This window comes from Tamandua tetradactyla, chromosome 8 (genome assembly GCF_023851605.1).
Source record: "Tamandua tetradactyla isolate mTamTet1 chromosome 8, mTamTet1.pri, whole genome shotgun sequence".
Lineage (NCBI taxonomy): Eukaryota > Metazoa > Chordata > Mammalia > Pilosa > Myrmecophagidae > Tamandua > Tamandua tetradactyla.
The window spans coordinates 47,043,606-47,066,990 of NC_135334.1; the positions used below are offsets into that span (position 1 = coordinate 47,043,606).

At 35.6% G+C, this 23,385-nt stretch overlaps 1 protein-coding gene and 1 long non-coding RNA gene across 5 annotated transcripts in view; one reads left to right on the forward strand and one right to left on the reverse strand.

Annotated features, from left to right (window-relative positions):
* Positions 1-22,994, forward strand: part of MTMR2 (myotubularin related protein 2) — a 156,766-nt gene extending 133,772 nt beyond the window's left edge. For 3 of the 4 annotated variants that reach the window (XM_077113192.1, XM_077113190.1, XM_077113193.1), the window contains 6 exons: positions 2,615-2,800; positions 12,780-12,986; positions 14,488-14,580; positions 17,538-17,651; positions 19,518-19,694; positions 20,397-22,994. In XM_077113192.1, coding sequence (XP_076969307.1) covers positions 2,615-2,800; positions 12,780-12,986; positions 14,488-14,580; positions 17,538-17,651; positions 19,518-19,694; positions 20,397-20,558 — 939 coding nt within the window. In that variant the 3' untranslated portion in view covers positions 20,559-22,994. The remainder of the gene's footprint in view (positions 1-2,614; positions 2,801-12,779; positions 12,987-14,487; positions 14,581-17,537; positions 17,652-19,517; positions 19,695-20,396) is intronic. The other variant, XM_077113191.1, reaches the window with a different exon arrangement.
* On the reverse strand, positions 2,912-18,895 carry LOC143644338 (uncharacterized). The gene is made up of 2 exons (XR_013156632.1): positions 16,873-18,895; positions 2,912-5,569 (listed from the first exon to the last, which is right to left on the reverse strand). It is a non-coding gene; the product is annotated as an uncharacterized LOC143644338 (long non-coding RNA).
* Positions 22,995-23,385: the final 391 nt, after the last annotated feature.

The window sequence follows — 23,385 nt, forward strand, 5'->3', positions numbered from 1 at the left end:
TAGCCTGAATGTCCAAAGGATTTTTTTTCTTTGAAGTACACTTATTTTGTCAGAATATTTTTTTGTTGGGTTTTCTGGATATTCTTAGATAGCACATAGCATATTTTTTCAACTTGTAGTTTCCAGTTTTTTCTTGTAATTTCCTCTTAGTGATTATTCTTTTCCTTTCCTGGCTTTTCTTCTTCAGAGACTCCTGTCATTCATGTTTGCTTTTTTTTCATCTTCAGTATTTGCCACTCTTTCTCTTTAATCCTTTCCATGCCTTCATGGTTTTTACTTCTTGGTTTTTAAGATTTCTCTTTTCATCTGCTATGACTTTTAAGTTATTATCTGTTGTATTTATTGCTCTTCTGTTCTAATATGATCTTCAATTCTGAAGTGATTTCCTTTTTTTTCTAATCTGTTTGACTTCTGTCACTTCATTTCGAGTTTTTCTCATTTTGATTTCTCTTATTTTCATGCTTGATAGCATTTTTTAATTTCTTTTAATTTGTTTGAAGATAGGTTTCAGTTTTTATCTGTATTTGGGCATGTTCTGTTATTCTGCTGCTCATTCTTTTATTTTAATATAGCTTATATAAGATTTTATCTTAATCCTTTTCTGTTACTATAATATGAAATTAGTTTTCCTGAACTTTCAGAATTCATGGTTCAGTTAGATGTGGCTCAAATTTTAACGTGACTTCACTGAGCTTCCTCTTTGTGTGTGTAGCATTAAAAAATATGGGAGAGGGTGGGCCACAGTGGCTCAGCAGGCAGAGTTCTTGCCTGCCATGCCAGAGACCCAGGCTCAATTTCCAGTGCCTGCCTATCGGGGGGGGGGGGGGGTAAAAAATATGGGGGCTTGCTAAGATTCCCTAGCTCAATCTCATCTCCCACCTGACAGCCTCTACCCCCACCTTTCATTCATACTCTCTCACCTGGACCCTCTCTTCTTTTGTCTCCCTTGCCCTTGCCTTGCTGAATTTCAATTTCACTCCTAGCAGAAAGGATCTCTGGCTAGTTATTTATAAACATTCATAAAGTTCAGACTGCTTCAGCCCCTTTAGCTGTTAGAATGAATAAGAGTTCTCCCAGTTTCAGCTACACTTCTTAGATATGAAGTGCATTCCCTTTATAGTTCTGGAAGAAGAAAAACAAGGAAGCAGAACAAATATTATTAAAAACTATATATAAAGCTCTCTTGGGGTTTTCCTGTTCTCAGGCCCATCAGGTACCCATTGCTTTCTTTTGCTTCCTCCGTCACACTGAGAACATCTAGATCCTGTAGCTCTCGGTGATTTCTTCTGCCCATTGATAATTTATGATTTGATGGGATACTTTGTCACCTAGTCTGTTTTAAATGATGCCTGTGGGGTTTTATTTCACTATCTAGTTGCCCTGTTTTGTTTTTTTTTTTTTTGAAACTGCTTTATTGAGTTTCACATTCCATAAAATTCATCCTTTCAAAGTGTACAACTCCATGTTTTTAGTATATTCACAAAATTGTACAAAATAGTGTACATCACCGTTCTAATTCCACAGCATTTTCACTGTTTTTGTGACAGATTCTTTGTTGCTGCTACCACTGCCATCTTCCCAGAACCTGTTGCAACAAATTTGAATTGAAAATCCCTGCACCCTGACTTGTCCTACCCACTCTCCAAAAAATTAGGTTTCCATTTTCAGCACTGTTAATTTTATAGCTGTGCCAGCCCTGAATCTAAGCTTTTTCCTAGATTTTCAGTGTTAGAAAGGAAGCCAGAATATCTTTTCTTTTGGCAATTTATCATTGGTGGTGAATTTTCAAAGGTGTGAGTCATGTGATCGCTTAATTTTATACAACTACAGTGGCTGCTCCAATATTTCTTAATTTGTTTCTATTGATGCTTTAGGTAGCATGGTTTTATCCATAAGGCAAATAAGAGAATATTTTATTCATAAAATAGAAAAAGATTCAATCCAGAAAAATTAGGCTGTCCTTTCCAGCTGGAGCTTATTTTTGATACCAAGTATTTCCTTATAATTTTTATACCCCTGACTTCTGTAGATTTGTCTATGAAGATAATAGTATGCTAAAGAATTGTGTGCCCTTATACTTGTTCTTTTTATATGAAAAGAATTATGTGGTTAAATAGAAGCTATTCATTATTTTGCAAATATTTGCAAGTACTTAGTATTTGCAAATACTAAGCTTAAGATGAGGTAGAGAGGAATGAAGTGAAGAAGCACAGACCAGTGGTGTGCCAGACACATGTAGTCCTGCAAATGGAGCTTGAAGCCTGGTGAATTAAGTATGAAAGGAAGTCTTCTGTAGGAAGTTATGGTGAGGCAGAATTTGAAATATGGGCAGGGAAAATTAAGTGCTTTAAAATTTTTAAATATCTTTATATATTTAATTTTTACAGACAGCCGCATAAGTCAGAGCAAACATTTTACAAAGCAGAGCATGAGGTAGAGAGTGGTTATTAAGTTGCTCTGAGCCATCCACATTTTCCCATGGGATTTTCCTAGTCACCAGTAATATGAATCATCTTTCATGCTACTGGATATTTTATGACACATTTTCATGGATGTCTACATACAAAGGAATGGCAGTCATTTATGATTTCCTGTGTTGTGTGCCTTTTTCCAGGCAAAGGGTGGAGGTTATGAAAGTGAAGATGCCTATCAAAATGCAGAACTAGTTTTTCTTGATATCCACAATATTCACGTTATGAGAGAATCACTACGAAAACTTAAGGAGATTGTATACCCCAACATTGAGGAAACTCACTGGTTGTCTAACTTGGAATCTACTCACTGGCTAGAACATATTAAGGTGGGTATATGTTACTATTTTCTTTCTTTTTGTGTGTGTGTGTGTGTGTTGTGCAGTGGTGGTCACATTCCATTTTTCTTCCATGTTTATCCCAACACCATTTGTTGAATGTTGTTTTTTTTTTTTTTTTGAGTGCATGGGCTGGGAATCGAACCCAGGTCTCCCACATGTCAAGTGAGAATTCTACCATTGACTACCTGTGTACCCCACTATTTTCTTATGCTACTATAGAGCATCAAATAAGGACTGTCTCTGCCCATTTGCCTTTATTGGCTTTTTCCCTACACTTGAAATCAGCATGAAGGTATCCTTCTAGACAGAGGAAAACTGACAACTGCTGTGATAATTAGAAATGCTTCTAAATTTTGGTATTTGAATGAGTTTCCTAAATTGTGCATTTGGTTCTATTATAGTTCTCTCTTGCCATTTCTTTCCCGTCCTATATGAATTCTGCCTATCCTTCACATCCTAGTTCATATTTTACTTCTTCTAGGAAGTCTTCCTGGATAACATCCATTTCTACTTTCTCTGACCTTTTCACTTTACATTTTTCTCCCTATTTCATCAAGTACTTGTACTTCATGTAATTGCTTTAGTGTGTAAACCAAGGTATATTTTTAACTCCCATAAACCAGGAAATATAGATAAGTCATATTTCTCTTATGGCCCTTGGCAGCACTTCATATGATAATAGGCACCCAATAAATAACCTGTTGCGTGATTTGTGAATTTAAGACAATTCTAGTCAGGAAAATCATTGGATGAAGGATGCCCTTTGAGTGCTAATATACATGCTAACATAATGTTTGAACACTAATTTCAGTTTATGTAGTTACATATATTTTCAGATATGGTCTGAATTTCAGCAGTGTAATTTATCAAAATATAGATTTGTATAACCAATATATGTAATTAGGAAATTATGGAAAATTTGATCTTTCATTTTAGGAAGGAGCAGATTTGCCCTTACATTACAATCTTTAAAATTTAGGAATAAAATTGAAGGCCAAACTGATCTATTGAGAATTATAACCTTAGACTATTTTTATTACTGTTTATCCTCCAGAAGCTTAGAGGCTTGAATGTAGCAAAGCTACATTCTTCTCAATTAAAGAGCATGCTCATGTGGCCCATTTACAAAGTATATGGTGTGCAGATACCTGATTTGGAACTAACAAAGTTGCTATATTCCCTTATTAAAACACCCAGTCATTACACAGCAGGCACAACATTCTCCCAAAAGGTTAAGTATAACAAACCAAGTGTCCCTATATAGATAAGAGGTAGGTTTGTGTCTGGAATACTCCCTCCTCTCCCAATCTTCACATCCACAAGGCTTACCTAACTCACTTCTTCAGCTCTCTTCGCAAGCATCACTTTCTCAGTGGCCTTCCCCAAACACTATACACAATGGCAGTTCTGCTGGAACCCTAAACCCTGTATGGAGCTCCTGCTATCTGATTGATATGCTCTGTATTTTCTGAGTATGGTCGGCCCCCAAGTACAATGTAAAAATTCAGTGAGCAGGTACCATGTCTGTCCTGTTCACTGCTGTATTTCTAGCATCTACAGCAGTATCTGTCACATAGAGGCTCCATAAATGTATATTTGATGAATGAGCAAATCAAATATGGTCATCACTTTAGATAACTAACTAGTTTTAACTTTCCAACTCTTCTAAGCCTTTGGGGTAAGTGATTCTTAATTCTGGATTTGATTTGAATCATGGGTTGAACTTATTTTAAATAATTAAGATCACTGGAGAATGGGGCCCAGGCAGCTTTTTTTTTTCCCTGAATGCTCACAGATAACAGATGCATAATCAAAGTTGAGCTTGCCTGAGAGTAACCCATGTCCAGAATATGCTCGTAGTTAGGATCAAAGGGATGCTATAATGGAATTCTCCAAGCCCAGTAAACTATTTTCTTTCATTCTGACCTATGCTGTAGAACCATACTATTCTTCAAGTATGATCTGGCCATTGCAGAGAAAAATGGGACACTAGATCATCTTTTTTTTTTGCATAGGCAGGCACTGGGAATCGAACCTGGATCTCCGACATCGCAGGCATGAACTCTGCCATGGCCCACCCTGTATCGTCCTTTTTTAAAATTTTTTATAATTTTTTAATTTTATTTTTTTAAATCCAAATAAACACAAACATTCCTATTTTGATCATTCTATTCTACATATATAATCAGTAATTCACACTATCATCATAGTTGCATATTCATCATCGTGAATTCAGAAAAATAAAAAGACAAAAAAAAATTATACATACCATAACCCTTACCCCTCCCTTTCATTGATCACTAGCATTTCAAACTAAATTTATTTTAACATTTGTTCCCCCTATTATTTATTTTTATTCCATATGTTCTACTCGTCTGTTGACAAGGTGAATAAAAGGAACATCAGACACAAGGTTTTCACAATCACACAGTCACAGTGTGAAAGCTATATCATTATATAATCATCTTCAAGAAACATGGCTACTGGAACACAGCTCTACATTTTCAGGCAGTTCTTCCCGCCAGCCTCTCCATTACATCTTGAATAACAAGTGATACTACTTAAAGCATAAGAATAACGTCCAGGATAACCTCTCAACTCTGTTTGGAATCTCTCAGCTATTGATACTTTGTCTCATTTCACTCTTCCCCCTTTTGGTCAAGAAGGTTTTCTCAGTCCCTTGATGCTGAGTCTCAGTTCATTCTAGGATTTCTGTCCCACGTTGCCAGGAAAGTCCACACCTCTGGGAGTCATGTCCTACATAGACAGGGGGAGGGTGGTGAGTTTGTTGTGTTGGCTAGAGAGAGAGGTCACATCTGAGCAACAAAAGAGGTTCTCTTGGGGGTGACTCTTAGGACTAATTTTAAGTAGGCTTGACCTATCCTTTGTGGGGTTAAGTTTCATATGAACAAACCCCAAATTGGGGTCTCAGCCTATAGCTTTGGTTGTCCACACTGCTTGTGAGAATATCAAGAATTCAACTTGGGGAAGTTGAATTTTCCCCTGTTCTCACCATTCCCCAAAGGGGACTTTGCAAATACTTTTTTATTCACTGATCAAATCACGCTGGGATTTATCAGGGCATCACTCTGGACAAACCAACAAAATCTCATGTCCTACGCAAGGTTCCAAGTATTTATGGTGTTCAATTAAGTTGTCTACATAAGTTATATTAGGTAATGCACTAGTCAAAATATAAATTTCGTACTAAATACTTTTTGCTTTAGTCTCACACATAAGTTGAAATTTTTAAATATCAATTACCCTCTATTTTCAGCACCCTGCAGTAATAACATTCCTTTGTTCTTCCTCACGCAAAAACATTTTTTAAATTTGTACATTTAGTCACTATCATTATACACTCTAGGCATTCCTAGATTATACCATCTCAATCTTTATTGTCTGTTTTTTTTCTGATTTCATTTGTACCCCCAGCCATTCTCCCTCCATCATTCTCACATTAAGCTTCATTTAGTGTTTTAACATAATTATATTACACTTAGGTAGTATTGTGCTGTCCATTTCTGAGTTTTTATATTCAGTCCTGTTGCGCAATCTATATCCCTTAAACTCCAATTACCCAGTATCTTACCCGATTTCAATCACCTGATGGTCTCTGTTACCAACGAAATTCTCCAAGTTTATTCACTATGTCAGTTCATATCAGTGAGACCATATAGTATTTGTCCTCTTGTTTCTGGCTAATCTCACTCAGCATAATGTCCTTAAGGTCCATCCATGTTGTTACATACTTCATAACTTTATTCTGTCTTACAGCTACATAATATTCCATCATATCTATATACCACAGTTTGTTTAGCCACTCATCTGTTGATGGACATTTTGGCTGTTTCCATTTCTTCGCAATTGTAAATAATGCTGCTATAAATATAAACATTGGTGTGGAAATGTCCGTTTGTGTCCTTGCCCTCATGTCCTCTGAGTAGATACCTAGCAGTGATATTGCTGGATCATATGGCAGTTCTATACTTAATTTCCTGAGGAACCAGCAAATTACCTTCCACAGCGGTTGTACCATTTGAAATTCCCACCAACAGTGGATAAGTGTGCCTTTTTCTCCACATCTTCTCCAGTGTTTTCTGTTTTATTGATAATGGCTATTCTGGTGGGTGTGAGATGATATCTCATTGTGGTTTTGATTTGCATTTCTCTAATTGCCAGGGAAGTGGAGCATCTCTTCATGTGCCTTTTGGCCATTTGTATTTCCTCTTCTGAGAAGTGTCTGTTCAAGTCTTTTGCCCATTTTGTAACTGGGTTTGCTGTCTTTTTGTTGTTGAGCTGAACAGTCTCTCTTTATAAATTCTGGATACTAGACCTTTATCTGATATGTCATTTCCAAATATTGTCTCCCATTGCGTAGGCTATCTTTTTACTTTCTTGAAGTTCTTTGATGCGTAAAAGTGTTTGGTTTTGAGGAGTTCCCATTTCTTAATTTCTTTCTTCAATGCTCTTGCTTTGGGTGCAAGGTCTATAAAACTGCCTCCAAGTATAAGATTTATAAGATATTTCCCTACACTTTATTCTAACAGGTTTATGGTCTTATATCTAATATTTAGTTCTTTAATCCATTTTGAGTTAACTTTTGTATAGAGTGTGAGATATGGGTCCTCTTTCATTCTTTTGCATATGGATATCCAGTTCTCTAGGCACCATTTATTGAAGAGACTGTTCTGCCCCAGGTGAGCTGGCTTGACTGCCTTATCAAAGATCAATTGTCCATAGATGAGAGGGTCTATATCTGAACACTGTATTCGATTCCATTGGTCAATATATCTATCTTTATGCCAGTACCATGCTGTTTTGATCACTGTAGCTTCATAATATGCCTTAAAGTCAAGTAGCGTGAGACCTCCGACTTCATTTTTTTTTCTCAGGATACTTTTAGCTATTCGGGGCACCCTGCCTTTCCAGATAAATTTGCTTATTGGTTTTTCTATTTCTGAAAAGTAAGTTTTTGGAATTTTAATTGGTACTGCATTGAATCTGTAAGTCAATATAGGTAGAACTGACATCTTAACTATATTTAGTCTTCCAATCCATGAACACGGTATGCCCTTCCTTCTATTTAGGTCTTCTGTGATTTCTTTCAACAATTTCTCGTAGTTTTCTTTGTATAGGTCTGTTGTCTCTTTAGTTAAATTTATTCCTAAATATTTTATTCTTTTGGTTACAATTGTAAATTCAATTCGTTTCTTGATTGCACCCTCAGACTGTTTAACCAGTGTGATTTTTGAATGTTGATCTTGTAACCTACCACTTTGCTGTACTCATTTATTAGCTCTAGTAGTTTTGCTGTGGATTTTTCGGGGTTTTCAACATATAGTATCACATCATCTGCAAACAGTGAGAATTTTACTTCTTCTTTTCCAATTTTGATGCCTTGTATTTCTTTTTCTTGTCTAATTGCTCTGGTTAGAACTTTTAACACAATGTTCAATAACAGTGGTGATAGTGGACATTCATGTCTTGTTCCTGATCTTAAGGGGAAAGTTTTCAGTTTTTCCCCATTGAGGATGATGTTAGTTGTGGGTTCTTCATATATTCCCTTTATCATTTTGAGGACATTCCCTTCTATTCCTATCCTTTGAAGTGTTTTCAACAGGAAAGGATGTTGAATCTTGTCAAATGCCTTTTCTACATCAATCGAGATGATCATGTGGTTTTTCTGCTTTGATTTGTTGATATTCTGTACTACATTAATTGATTTTCTTATGTTGAACCATCCTTGCATACCTGGGATGAATCCTACTTGGTCATGATGTATAATTCTTTTAATGTATTGCTGGATTCGATCTGCTAGAATTTTGTTGAGGATTTTTGCATCTATATTCATTAGAGAGATTGGTCTGTAGTTTTCTTTTTTTGTAATATCTTTGTCCGGCTTTGGTATGAGGGTGATGTTGGCTTCAAAGAATAAGTCAGATAGCTTTCCCTCCACTTCAGTTTTTTTGAAGAGTTTGAGCAGGATTGGTACTAATTCTTTCTGGAATGTTTGGTAGCATTCACATGAGAAGCCGTCTGTCCTGGACTTTTCTTTTTGGGAAGCTTTTTAATGACTGATTCAATTTCTTTACTTGTGGTTGGTTTGTTGAGGTCTTCTGTTTCTTCTTGAGTCAAAGTTGGTTGTTCATGCCTTTCTAGGAAGTTGTCCATTTCATCTACATTGTTATATTTATTAGCATAAAGTTGTTCATAGTATCCTGTTATTACCTCCTTTATTTCTGTGGGGTCAGTGGTTATGTCTCCTCTTCCATTTCTGATCTTATTTATTTGCTTCCTCTCTCTTCTTCTTTTTGTCAATCTTGCTAAGGGTCCATCAATCTTATTGATTTTCTCATAGAACCAGCTTCTGGTTTTATTGATTTTCTCTATTGTTTTCATGTTCTCAATTTCATTTATTTCTGCTCTAATCTTTGTTATTTCTTTCCTTTTGCTTGCTTTGGGGTTAGTTTGCTGTTCTTTCTCCAGTTCTTCCAAGTGGACAGTTAATTCCTGAATTTTTGCCCTTTCTTCTTATTTGATATAGGCATTTATGGCAATAAATTTCCCTCTTAGCATTGCCTTTGCTGCATCCCATAAGTTTTGATATGTTTTGTTTTCGTTTTCATTTTCATTTCCCTCGAGATATTTACTGATTTCTCTTGTAATTTCTTCCTTGACCCTCTGGTTGTTTAAGAGTGTGTTGAGCCTTCACATATTTTTGAATTTTCTGGCACTCTGCCTATTATTGATTTCCAACTTCATTTCTTTATGATCTGAGAAAGTGTTTTGTATGATTTCAACATTTTTAAATTTATTGAGACTTGCTTTGTGATGCAGCATATGGTCTATCCTTGAAAATGATCCATGAGCACTTGAGAAAAAGGTGTATCCTGCTGTTGTGGGGTGTAATGTTCTATAAATGTCTTTAAGTCTAGCTCATTTATTGTATTATTCCAATCCTCTGTTTCTTTATTGATCCTCTGTGTAGATGTTCAGTCCATTGATGAGAGTATGGAATTGAAGTCTCCAATTATTATGGTAGATATGTCTATTTCTCTTTTCCGTGTTTGGCGCATGTATTTTGGAGCATTCTGGTGCGATGCATTAATATTTATGATTGTTATCTTTGTGCTGAATTGTTCCTTTTATTAATACATAGTATCCTTCTTTGTCTCTTTTACTGTTTTACATTTGAAGTCTAATTTGTTGGATATTAGTATAGCTACTCCTGCTCTTTTCTGATTATTATTTGCATGAAATATCTTTTCCTAACCTTTCACTTTCAACCTATGTTTATCCTTGGGTCTAAGATGTGTTTCCTGTAGACAGCATATAGATGCATCCTATTTTTTAATCCATTCTGCCAGTCTATGTCTTTTGATTGGGGACTTTAATCCATTAATATTTAGTGTTATTACTGTATGGCTAGTACTTTCTTCTACCATTTTGCCTTTTTGATTTTATATGTCATATCTTATTTTCTTCTTTTACCTTTACTCATAGTTTTCATTTCTACACTCCTCTCCACACCTTCTTGGGTCTGTAATTTTAAGTGTTTCGAAAGAGTTCAGAAATTTTCAGTGATAATTTCCTCCATTAATTTTTCTCCTCCTTTTCCCTTCTCTTCTCCTTCTGGGACACCCACAACATGTATATTCATGCGCTTCATATTGTCATTCAGTTCTGTGAGTTCCTGCTCATATTTTTCCATTTATTTCCCTATATTTTCTTTTGTTTGTCAAATTTCAGATGTTCCGTCCTCCAGTTCACTAATCATGTCTTCTGCCTCTCGAAATCTATCATTGTAGTTTTCCATTGTTTTTTTTTCATCTCTTCTGCTGTGACTTTCATTCCCATAAGTTCTGTGATTTGTTTTTTCAGACTTTGTTTCTTCTTTTTGTTCATTCCTTGCTGTCTTTATATCCCTCCCTGAATTCATTGATTTGATTTTTGATGAGGTTTTCCATGCCTGTTCCATATTCTGAATTAATTGTTTCGACTCTCATATCTCATTTGAATTTGTGGTTGTTCCTTTGACTGGGCCATATCTTCAATTTTCCTAATGTGGTCTGTTATTTTTTTGTTGGCGTCTAGGCATTTAATTACCTTAATTAGTTTATTCTGGAGATTGTTTTCACTTCTTTTACCTAGGGTTTTCTTGCTGGATGAATTTGTTGTCTGTCTGTTCTTTGACATTCAGTTCAGCTTTTTCTGGACCTCTAGCTTAGGTTTTGTTTAACAGAGGAGAACTTTTCAGTTCTTGTTTCCTTGTTTCTTGTCCTGCCTAATGGGGGCCTTTTCCCCTCACCCTTAGGAGGGTCTACTTAGGTATTATAGACCCCAGCTGGATTTTCCCAGACCAAACTGGCCTCCTGTCAGGAGGAAAGAGTCACCTGCATGAGTTTTCCCTGAGGGTGAGACCCAGCAGGTTGAAAGACTTTCTTGTGAAGTTTCTGGACTCTTTTTCTTATCCTCCCCAGTATGAGGCGCTTGTCTGCCCGCAGGTCCCACCAGCATAAGATGATGTGGCACCTTTAACTTTGGCAGACTGTCCCTGCTGGGGGTGTGGTAGAGACAGAGGAGAGGTTATAGTCTGGTTTTAATGGCTTCAAATCACCAATCTCTGGTGTCTGAATTCCTTAAGGGAGGGATTCCACCTGATTGGGCTTCACTCCTCCCCTGGGGAAGGCACAGACTCCAGACAAGCCCTCAGAGAAGCTTGTTTCTGCCTATGCCTGGGGCAGTTGCAGCCTGAGAAGCCCTGCCACTGTATCCAAAGGCAGTCAAGAGTTTGTAGTTACACAGCCACAAAAACCTGTTTCTTTTTTTTTTCTTTTTCCATCAGCCCTGTCCCCTTGGTGCCGGGGCAAAAATTAGTGATCTCTGCTTTTACTAGGTTCCCCTAGCTGGAGACCTGTTTTTAGTTGTCGGAATTTGTTAATTAATTCCACAGTTGGCATTTGGTTGGGCTCAGCCCCTGGTGCTGGTAAAGTCTCTTTCCTTCCCCTCTGGGAAGCAGCCAGTGGGGAAGGGGCACTGGCCGCCACAGCTTGGGGAACTCACGGTTCTGGGGGGGACTTGCAGCCAGTCCAGCTGGTCCAGACTGGGGTACTCTGTGTGTCCGGTTACTGACATGGCCCCAGGAACTGTTCTGTACTGTTCCTGGTTATTTAGTAGGTGTTCTGGAGGACAAACTAAATCGCGTACCTTGCTAAGCTGCCATTTTGGCCACTGTGATTCTGTATGGTCCATTTTTAAGCATATTATCCTTTCTTCTTTTTTTTTAGTTTTATCTGATTTCAGTCCAGTTTTACTAAAGATCAGTTTTAGATAAGTTATTTTGCAAAGAATCTGTGCATATTTAAGTGCTAAAGTTATTTTAGATTCCAGTTAAACTGACATAATTATATGCTGATCTAATGGAAATTACAAGCACACTGTATTACAGAAAAGTAACTTACTCTGATTTATACTGCTTGCTCTGTGCTACATGTGACTTGTATGAAAATCTTTGGTCAGAAGAATAAATGCTACAGAATATTTTTAGAAGAGAGTTTTAGTGTTTTTTAGGTATTTCTGATTTGTTAAGTAAGTATTGTAAGTAATAGATAAGGATTCTATTGGCATATCAATTTTTATTTAGATGATATTGTAATATATGAAGACTCTTAGAAACATACATCTTTAGAATGCAGTCCTTCTTTTTTCTTATTCATACTGTCTATTTAGCACTCATACATTTCATTTGGATTTTCTTTACGCAAATTCATTGAGGTCTGTACCGATGAGATTTTTTTCCAGTTTTAAAAGCAAAATTTATATATCTTTTTCCATTTTCAAAAATTCTTTAAAGGAAGAGACAGATGGTTTTTCTTCCCATGCTTGGACAGCTATTCCTAACAAATCTCTATAAAACTTTGAAGAAGGCGTTACCATTTTTTAATGTTAAGAAAATGTTTTCCAGCTTATTCTTGCAGGGGCTCTTAGGATTGCTGACAAGTTAGAGTCAGGGAAGACATCTGTGGTAGTGCATTGCAGTGATGGTTGGGACCGCACAGCTCAGTTAACTTCCCTGGCCATGCTCATGTTGGATGGATACTATCGAACCATCCAAGGATTTGAAGTTCTTGTGGAGAAAGAATGGCTAAGTTTTGGACATCGATTTCAACTAGTGAGTAAAGATCCTTGACTCTTAATGTATCACCTGCATCTCACATAAGGCATGTGAAAATAATAACTTTTATATATTTGCTATTTGTCTAAAAACTGGTTATTCTGGGGGAGTAAACTTCTCAAGAAAACTTTGTTTTGGAAAGTATTAGGATATTTTGTAACTCTGCAGTCCAGAGCTGGGGCTGGCAATTTGTCAGGCTTCTGACTCAGCCTTTTCTGTGATCTCTTATCACAGAAAATGAAACATCAGTTATCATTCAGATATTTTCATGTTTTTTTCTACCTATAGATGACAGCTCATAATAGTATAAATGGTCCTGCAATTGTACAAGACACTTCTGGCTTTCTAGTAGACATTTACAATATTTGAAAGTAACTCTCACTCATAGTTTTCAGTTCTTCATAACAAACGTTCTTTTTTGATCACTTCTTGTTAGATTTAATAACCCTCATCACTCCAGTTGTCCTTTGGTCACAGAAATAACCAGTTTCTCAAATAGATGAATGGGTTATTATATATTCCCTTTAAAAGATTCAACATACCTTTGTATCTGTTTCTTTGTTAAATCATACTTTGGACTCATAGAGCTTTTAATTAAAAATATGTTCATGTGGTTTTCAGCTGTGCTGCCAGATTCCATAGTGGATAAACGCTAAGTGTGCAAATAGGAAATCTGGAAACAGTACCTTTATGGGTTTGGTCTTTTCATGCCCAAATGTTAACTTTATTTACAAAATTGTGATAGCAAGGAGTAGGAATGTCATCCCAGGTAAGAGGAACATACTGAACAAGAAATGGGTGGGAATGAGCATGGCAAGAGTAGACCTGAGGGAGGATTGGGTTTAAAGAATTGATTAGAGGGCAGCCAGATTGTCATAAGGCCTTGAAGCTACCAAGAACTTGGGTTCTGGACAGGCATTTTCCCAGACTGGTTGCAAGGCTTTTTGAAAGATGTTTGCCCAGATGCTGGCTCTAATGTTAACCTCCAGTACCCAGTAGTTAACAAGGTATACCAGTGATGTTTATAAATTACTGAAAGGAAAAGATGCTTAAAGTTGGTATATTCTTTTGCATACTTTAGAGCTAAGGTAGGGTAAGGTCCCCTCCATGCACTGGCATAGGTATTGAAGAAGGGTCTTCCTGTGACATTGTAAGAGTAACTTATTTATCGGGGAAATCAAATCTCCAGGACAGTTATCTGGCCTCTTAGGTCTGACTGCTCCTATCCTCCATTATCAACCTGTTAGGATATCCGGGTTTCATTTGTTAAGCAAAGCAGTAATTTTTGCCATAAACATCTATGTCAAAAGATGTTAAGTGAGATTTCTGCTTGATAAGATTATGGGTGGTTTTTTACTTTGCTTGCTTTAAAAACATTTTCCGAAATTTTCTGCATTGGAAAAATGCTTCTTTCATTGAAAAATAAAAATTAAGTTTTATTTTTTAAAAAAGGAAAATTCCACAAAATTCACGTAACATTTCACTGTTTTTGCTTCAGAGAATTGGCCATGGAGATAAGAATCATGCAGATGCAGACAGATCACCTGTGTTTCTTCAGTTCATTGACTGTGTATGGCAAATGACAAGACAGGTAACATCAGGGATATATATGCTAACTTAACTTCTTCAAGCTTTAGAAGCTTTAGAATTGGGAAATTTGTTTGCTGTTACCCTACATTTCATGTAAAATGGAAATGCTTGTAGGGTTTCCAGATAATAGTGCTATTTATTGCCACAATATGAATTAAGTTAAAGGTCATTATTTGGGAGGTAGTATTGATCATTTTGCTGCATTAGCATTTCAACTGGAGTGGCATTTGATAATAGCCAGAGAGGTTTCTTCCTTTGTTTTGAACAATTAGTGTTAAATAATGGCAACACACCCAGCTTTAGAAGCTCATCTATATATGGACTGCTAAAGGAAGTAGAGAAATGAATAGTCTAGGTGACTCAAGCAAAATCATCTTATTTTAAATCATTTTAAAAGGGGGTAGTGTTTAAATGGGAATTGTAACAAGGAAGGTATGTAATAGATTCAATTCTTGTTAATAGGCAAGTAGAGATATTTTGTTTTTCAGACTTTATCAACTTTCTGACATATGTTAATATAATATAATATAAATGGATTTAGTCTTCTGGAAAGATAACAGAGAAACATGTAAAATAACTGGTTTGTGGAGTTATTCACTAATGAGGCAAAGGGTCAGTGTCCTAAAAGTATTATTTACCTTTACTCAAGTGAAGTCACCTCAAAACCTAAAATTTGGATGCTGTTTATTGGTATGTGAGTTAATTATATACTCTTAAACAGCTGGGACTCTGATTTGTTTTAATAGATTGCCATATGAATGTAAAGTAGGATAACTGTTGGCTCTGCTTGACCGGAGGACTACATTTTGCTTCAAAAAAATAAGACACTATTTCATTATAAGAATTGTGTTGATTCTCAAGGTACAATATACCAGTTAGAAAGGATTTAATAGTTCAGTTTTTACCCTGGGTGGATTATTTTGAATCTTACTAAATAGGTTAAATGAAATGATGTAGTAAATATGTTCATAATATGAGAAAGCTGGTATTATAACACATGTTCTGGAATTACATATGAATTCAGTTTTTCCATAAATTAGGCTCCTGATGTTTGTGTGTGTGGGGGGGGGATAGGCAGGAAGGATGTAATGGGATTGTTATATAATTAGCTTTATAGTGTTTACTACTTCTTGGAGTAGGATGGAATTTTTCCTTTGGAATTAATTGCCTCTGAGCCTATGTATCAGCTACATAGGTAGCTCTGAATTTTATTTTGTGTGTGCACAGAGGGTATGTGACCATAAACAATAGGATCTACCTTTGACCATTACCATATTCAATTTTTAAATTCTCATTTTAAGCCTATATTACAAACAGAAAATCAGTTTTTAAACTGTTTGATAGAACTTAAGATACATTATAGTGATTGGTATTTTACTTCATTATGTTTTTCTGTATATTTACTTTATGACCATGTTAAATACTCAAAATTTATTAGCAGTGATCAGTTTCATAAATAATTGAATGCTAGTATAGAGACTTAACATATCAAAATGGGAACAGGTTTGTTATAATTAGCCAGTTTTATACTTATCCTCCTATCCCCATTGTCCTCATACCTATCCCTTCACTCCTTTGAAGGGCTCTTCAGGTTTTAAATATGCAGAGAGAGCAATACATTCCTCTTCTGCTCATGATTTAAAAAAAAAAATTAAAGCAACAGCAACAGTTAGTGGTTTACTATTTTAGTTTGTGAGGAAACACCCACTAAGAGGTCTTCTTATAGTTGAGCTAATAGTTTTGCCAAGAAGAAACGATAATAAACTAATCTCAGGCTTAGCTCCTTTAAGTAAGGATACATTTGTATTTGTCTAAGGAATAAAGACTATTAAGAGTATGTAACAAATACAGGAGATGGGAGTTATTTTTAAGTCAGTGAATGAGATTAATTTCTTAAAATTGGCTTTTTGTGGCATATGCTTGTATTGCTGGCTTAATTTAGCTTCACAACCACAAAAATTACTATTCAAGGCACTGTAATTGCCTTTTCTTTCTTGAGAAGGGAAATTTGCTACTTCACACAGCCTATAGCTTCCTAAAATTTAGGAAACCTTCAAGACAAAAGTTCTTTTCATCTCTATTCCTTCTGCAGCAGTTCATGCTATTTCTCTCCACTGTTGGGTTGGGATCTTTCTTAAGTAATAAAATCTTAAACACTATGTTTATTTCCCCAATCTGGTCTGCAAGAATTACTGGAATTCCTTTTCAAAATACTTTATTTGGTATATTCTTCCAGAGACGCTTCTGAATAATCTCAAAATATTAGATGCATAGAATAAACTAAACTTTTTACCTTTCTGGGGTCTGTAATTCTTCTTTTGATGAGTCCACCAAAATTGTTAGTGTTAAATCCATTCAAGCACTTGCCTTGGATTAAAGACAGAGTGAATTTCTTTTGTTAGAAAGTTGCTGTCAGAATACTAGATTACAGAGGGACTTCATCCAGTTTGGCTGGATATTCCTTGAAAAGATAAATAGATTAGTTTGTTAATGCACATCTGCCTTGGATATTTATTTTAGGGCATTGCTGACATTTTCTGGGAACATTGTTTTTTGTGCAATTCCTAAAAACAAAACTGTGTTGAAAGTTCAAAGAAAAATCTTACTATGTTGTTTATGGTCATTTTTGGCAAAGAAAGCGCAGAGTTGCCACTCTTGCCCAAGACCACATTCAGCAGCCTGCCAGTTCAAGGGCTAACAGAAGGGTACAGAAACAGTATGGTCAAACCATTCATACTTTCTGCACATGAAAAGACTTGGGGAGAAAATGGTGCTTAAGTGGTAAAGTGAGTTTTGAACCGAAGACCAAACAGATAATGCAGTAATGCCTCGGAAATATGTCTATCATTTAGCTTATTTAAAAAAAAAAAACTACACAAAGGATATGCCCCTGTAAAGGGACAGGTACACTTGGAAATAAATTCTGAATTTTGTGTGTTTGTGGTGTTCAATTTGCAGTTTCCTACAGCATTTGAATTCAATGAATATTTTCTCATTACCATTTTGGACCACCTATACAGCTGTTTATTTGGAACATTCCTCTGTAACAGTGAACAGCAGAGAGGAAAAGAGGTAAAATATGAACCATGACCCTCTCTCCCCACCCCTGCTGTCCGTTTCCGTAGTAGAATGGATGAGTTGTTCTTTTGGATAATTTCCTTGCTGTACTTTATGTGCTGTAATGGGACTACTTCCTTCCATACATCTAAAATTGATCAATTTTAAGGTATTTTTACCATAAGGCTAAAGGTGCCAGTTAGCTGACAGCTGAGTTCATAGGTGGGACAAATACCCAAGAGATTTTGTGGAATCTTGTGCCTGTTATTCCTTGCAGGATAGAAATCTCTCAAAGCAGGTACAGAAAAATAGCAAATTAACAGAAAATATATATTTGGATGAATGAACGAGCAACTCAAATCCCCAAACATTCTGCATTTAAGTAAGTTATTTTAGGCCAAGATTTTTTTAAATTGTAAAATAATACAGTAAAAAAATTTTCTATTTTCTGACTTCCCAGAGATATGACAATTAAGTAGTTGGTATGTATTATGGAACAACAATGTAAGGATTACATTTCAAGTTTACTCCTGTCTTCCTCCAAATACATCTATTTATGTATGAACAGTTTCCTTAATCATCTTGATTGGTGTTTCCTTCTAGGGATCAATTTTCATTGTAAAAAACGTGGATATATGAATGAGTTATTTTATATTTGCATAGCACAGTGGGAAAGAATTCTTGCTTTGGAGATGTGCTGCTTGGGCTCAGATCTAGGATCTGTTACTTAAGTTGCAATCCTTGGGCAAGTTAATTACTGCCTCTAAATCAGGGATGATGGTACTTATATTGTGAGGATAAAATAAATGAAACCATGCAGAAGACAGTTAACTTCCATATATTATATGTGCCCTAGTTTATGAAGTTCTTGAAGGCATGCATTAATTTTTTTATGTATATATATATATTTTTTTTTTTTTTTGCATGGGCAGGCACTGGGAATTGAACCCGGGTCTCCAGCATGGCTGGCGAGAACTCTGCCACTGAGTCACCACGGTCCACCCAGTATGCATATATCTTGTATGCGATAATTATTTCCATGCATAGGAGGCACTAATATTATTGAATGTTAGATAATTAATAGCTAAGATCCTTTAATCTCTTGAAACTATAATGGAATTTGCTATATATCCTGAATTCTAAAAATTTTTTTGATTTATTTACATACATAAAATTCACATTTTTAATAGTTTACAATTAGGGTTTTTAGTATATTCAGAATTATAAAGTCATTAATACTAGTTTCAGAACATTTTCATCACCACCACCCCACACAATTAAAAAAAACCCATAACCATTAGCAATCAATCATTCCCCATTTTCCCTTCTCCCCAACCTCTGGTAAACAGTAATCTACTTTTGTCTCTGGATTTGCCGCTTCTGTACATAAAAATGGAATAACACAATATGTGATCTTTTTGTTTGGCTTTTTAAATGTAGCATATTGTTGTCAAGAGTCACCCATGTTGTAGTTTGCATCAGTATTTCATTCCTTTATGTGGCTGAAAAGTATTCCATTGTTTGGCCAGTTTATTCATTCATTTAGTTGATAGATATTTGGAGTTTTTTCTACCTTTTGACTATTATAGTGTTGCTATGAACATTTGGGTACACGTTTGAGGTAATGCTTTCAGTTTTTGGGGACATATAATTATGAATAGAATTGAGTTACATGGTAACTGTATGTCTAATTTTTTGAGGAACTGCAGAGTGTTTTCCATTATTCTGATTTTAGTGTAAGCAGGACTGTCACTAAAGTGCAAAGGTCCTTCCTTCTAATGACCACAAAATACTCTTTATGGATTTCATGTATAATAAGTTTCTAAAGTAGAAGTAGCATGTGTGGTAGAGAATCTTCATCTGTTTTTTTAATTCTTACAGAATCTTCCCAAAAGGACTGTATCGCTGTGGTCTTACATAAATAGTCAGCTTGAAGACTTCACTAATCCTCTGTATGGGAGCTATTCCAATCATGTTCTTTATCCAGTAGCCAGCATGCGCCACCTAGAGCTCTGGGTGGGGTATTACGTAAGGTGGAATCCACGGATGAAACCACAGGTATATATATCTTCAGTATACAGTGGGAGATTACGTCAGTCTAACATCATGACCTGTGTTTGTCCCCTTTAAAGCAACTGGAAAATTGACATGTGCACATTAAAAATTTTCCCTTCTACCTATTACAAGTTAAAGCATATAGAAAAATCATCCACACTGGGAAAATCAGTATACCTACATCTTAGTTTGCTTAGACAACCTTGGACAAATCACATTTCTATTTTGTCTCTTAAATGATGGTGTTGGATGGGATAACTTCTAGAGAGCTTGCCATTTAAATATGTTGAGGAAACAACCTTAGGAGATTCCAAAGCCTACACAATTCTGGTCCATTTTGAAATACAGAATATTTATTAGAATTGTTTAAAAGTAAAAATGTACAAGTTTGAGTATCAGCTTTAAAAACTTATTTATTATATTTGACCAAGTGCCAATTCCAGAAGTATGCCAATTTTAATGTCTGCTTTCTCTGAAAATACCTGGGGGCACTGGGAACACTGGTAAAATAACAGTGGTTTCACAGAGTCTGTAAGTCCCTGAATTTATTTTCTACTGATGCATAGGAAAGGTGGGATTAGGCCCCATAGCAGAAAAATACACATGAAAACATTTGCAACCAGGGAATGAACTATAGCAGAATTATTTGACTTTGGATTTGTTCAGGATTGCCTAACTGAATCGTATGGTGTTTTGCTCTTGTAGGAGCCCATTCACAACAGATATAAAGAACTTCTTGCTAAACGAGCAGAACTTCAAAAAAAAGTAGAAGAACTACAGAGAGAGATTTCCAATCGATCAACCTCATCCTCAGAAAGAGCCAGTTCTCCTGCACAATGTGTCAGTCCTGTCCAAACTGTTGTATGAAAGGACTATTAGATGGGGTACCATTGCTACAGACTCTTTGATTACAATGGCAGCTTTATGAGTAACATAAGTCTTCTGAATTTAGATAGAACCCATCTGAGAGAGAAAGTTCAGTCAAATTTATTTATTTTAAATCTCTCTAGGATGTATTTAAAACTGTAGCAGTACAGGTGGCTGAAGTGAAATAACCCATGTATAATTATATGATTATAACACTAAAATTATAAGGCACTCAAAGAATATTAAAATGCTTTTCTGGATCTGCAGTGGGAACAATTTTTTTTTTTAAAAATACTATTTTGGAAATTTTTTGGTGTCTAGTAAAACTTAAATACAAATCACTTTGATATTTACTTCTTCAAAGGACAGAGCTCATTAAAGAGGGAGTAGAATCAGTGTTTACACCAAATCAACATTATCAATACTGATACTGGGCCTCCTTTCTCCTCTCCCCATAATGGGGTTCTTTTATATCATAATTAACTTACTTTGATCACTTTCTACATACATGTTTTTCTTACAGTGGTAATTAAAAACTTGCTGTTTTTGATATAGTTAGTTTAAGATGTTTTAGGTAGCTGTTCCAAAATGTTGCCTTACAGAGGATAGAGGTGAGGTGCTGAGGTGAGGGGGGCAAATGGGAAGCTTGTCCAGGAGTTCAAAGAATTCTGTACACATCCTTCATATTAGCTTCCATTTGCCCAATTATCAGAAACACATGAAAGATATTTTAAAAAGCTCATTTACCCCATTTTATTTTATTTACATGTCCATAGAAGTTAAATTGTAAGTTTTGAGGCAATGTTTAAAAATTTTACTAGAAGTGATTTTTTTTATGAAGTCTATATAAATAGCTTATGGTGAGAAAAAGTGCTATGCTCTTGTTTTACATGAAGCAGTTTACTATTTTTCCGTTTTGCAAATTCTTTCATTCCACCGAATGAGTAAGTCTACCAAAGAACATTTTGCATGTGAAGATGTATTATAATCTCAGTGTCAGTACTGTCTGTCTGCTATAGTAAGAGTTTGGTGCTTGTATAAACATTTGATTCCCTGGTATCTATTTTGCTCTATATTTTATAAAGAGCCATATATAATGTACCATAACAAAGGAGCTTCTTGTCCCCTTGGGTCTTCAATTAAAAGAAAATTTCAACTGACTTTTAAAAACTTTATCCTAAGTTGTATGCCTTACAGTTCTTTTGCAGAGATGTTTATTTGGAAATTTTTGAGGAAGAAAGAGATGTCTTTAGTATCCCATCCAAAAATAAAATACTCAATATGAATCCATTTTCCTCCAAAGCCTAAATCAAATAAATACTCAAAAATATAGTGACTTAACAAGCAAAAAAATGCTATCTGAACCCTAGCCTTGCGGTATCTAATTCTAATACTATAGTAAATATTAGTAAAATTGTTAAATTTGGTAGCTAAATCATTTTATAAATAGATACTGAAAGAGACTATTTAACAAATTAATTCTCTCCTCTCCATTCCACCACTGTCCTCATTTATTCCATATGAAAGAATACAATTGACTAATGAGGTCAAGATATATTAGAAAATGAAAAACCAATGCCTTTGAATTTAAAACTTCCAGTCTTAATACCTTCACACCTACTTCAAATTCTGTTCAAAAGCCAGAACTACCTAAGTGCAAATCTATCACTTCTCTGCTTAAAACTGTCCAATGACCCCTTTTTTACTTTCTATAGAAGTCTCCAATATTGGGTACAAACATTGAGTATTTAAGACAATGCTTTTTTTGGTATGGGTGGAGCAGGGAGATACTAGCACTTAAATTTATTTACATAAAATTAATATTTGGATTGGCAATTGGATGTTTTATAACATATATGCACACTCCTAAAATATGCTTAGTCCCAGACCACCACAATAAAGTCTCAAAAATTTTTTGGTTTCCTAGTGCATATAAAAGTTATGTTTACATTATAGTGTGCAATAGCAGTATGTCTAGAAAAAAAATGTACCTACCTTAATTAAAATACTTTATTGCTAAGAAATGCTAACTATGACCTCAGCCCTCATTGAGTTGTAATATTTTTTTTTTGCTGTTGGAGGGGCTTGCCTGATACTGATGGCTGCTGACTGATCAGGGTGATGGTTGCTGAAGGTTGGAGTGGTTGTGGCAATTTCTTTAAAAAAAAAAAAGTTTGCTGCATTGGTTCACCGTTCTCAATATGAGAGTTTTGTTTGATGCCATTTTGCCATGGTAAAACTTTCAAAAACTGGAGTCAATGCTCACAACCTACCACTGCTTTACCAACTATGTTGATACCATATTCTATATCTTTTGTTGTCATTTCAAAAATGTTCCTAGTATCTTTACCAGGAACAGATGTTATCAAGAAAGCACTCTTTGCTCATCCCTAAGAAGCAACTCCTCTTCCATTAAAGTGTTATCGTGAGATTGCAGCAACTTTGTCACATCTTCAAGCTCTACTTCTAGTTTTCTTCCTATTCCGCCACATGTGCAGTTACTTCCTCTACTGAAGTCTTGAAGCCTTTAGTCATCCATAAGGATTAGAATCTACATCTTCCAAACTCCTATTAATGTTGGTATTTTCACCTCTTCCCACGAATCACAAATGTTCTTAACAGCATCTGAAAGGGGGAATTCTTTTCCAGAAGGCTTTCAAATTGACTTTGCCCAGATCCATCTGAGGAATCACTATCTATGGCAGCTACAGCCTTAGGAAGACTCTTCTTTTCACTTGAACACTTAGAGGCCATTGTAAGGTTATTAACTGACCTAATTTCAATATTGTTTAGAATAGGGAGGCCTGAGGAGAGGGAGACAGGGGAT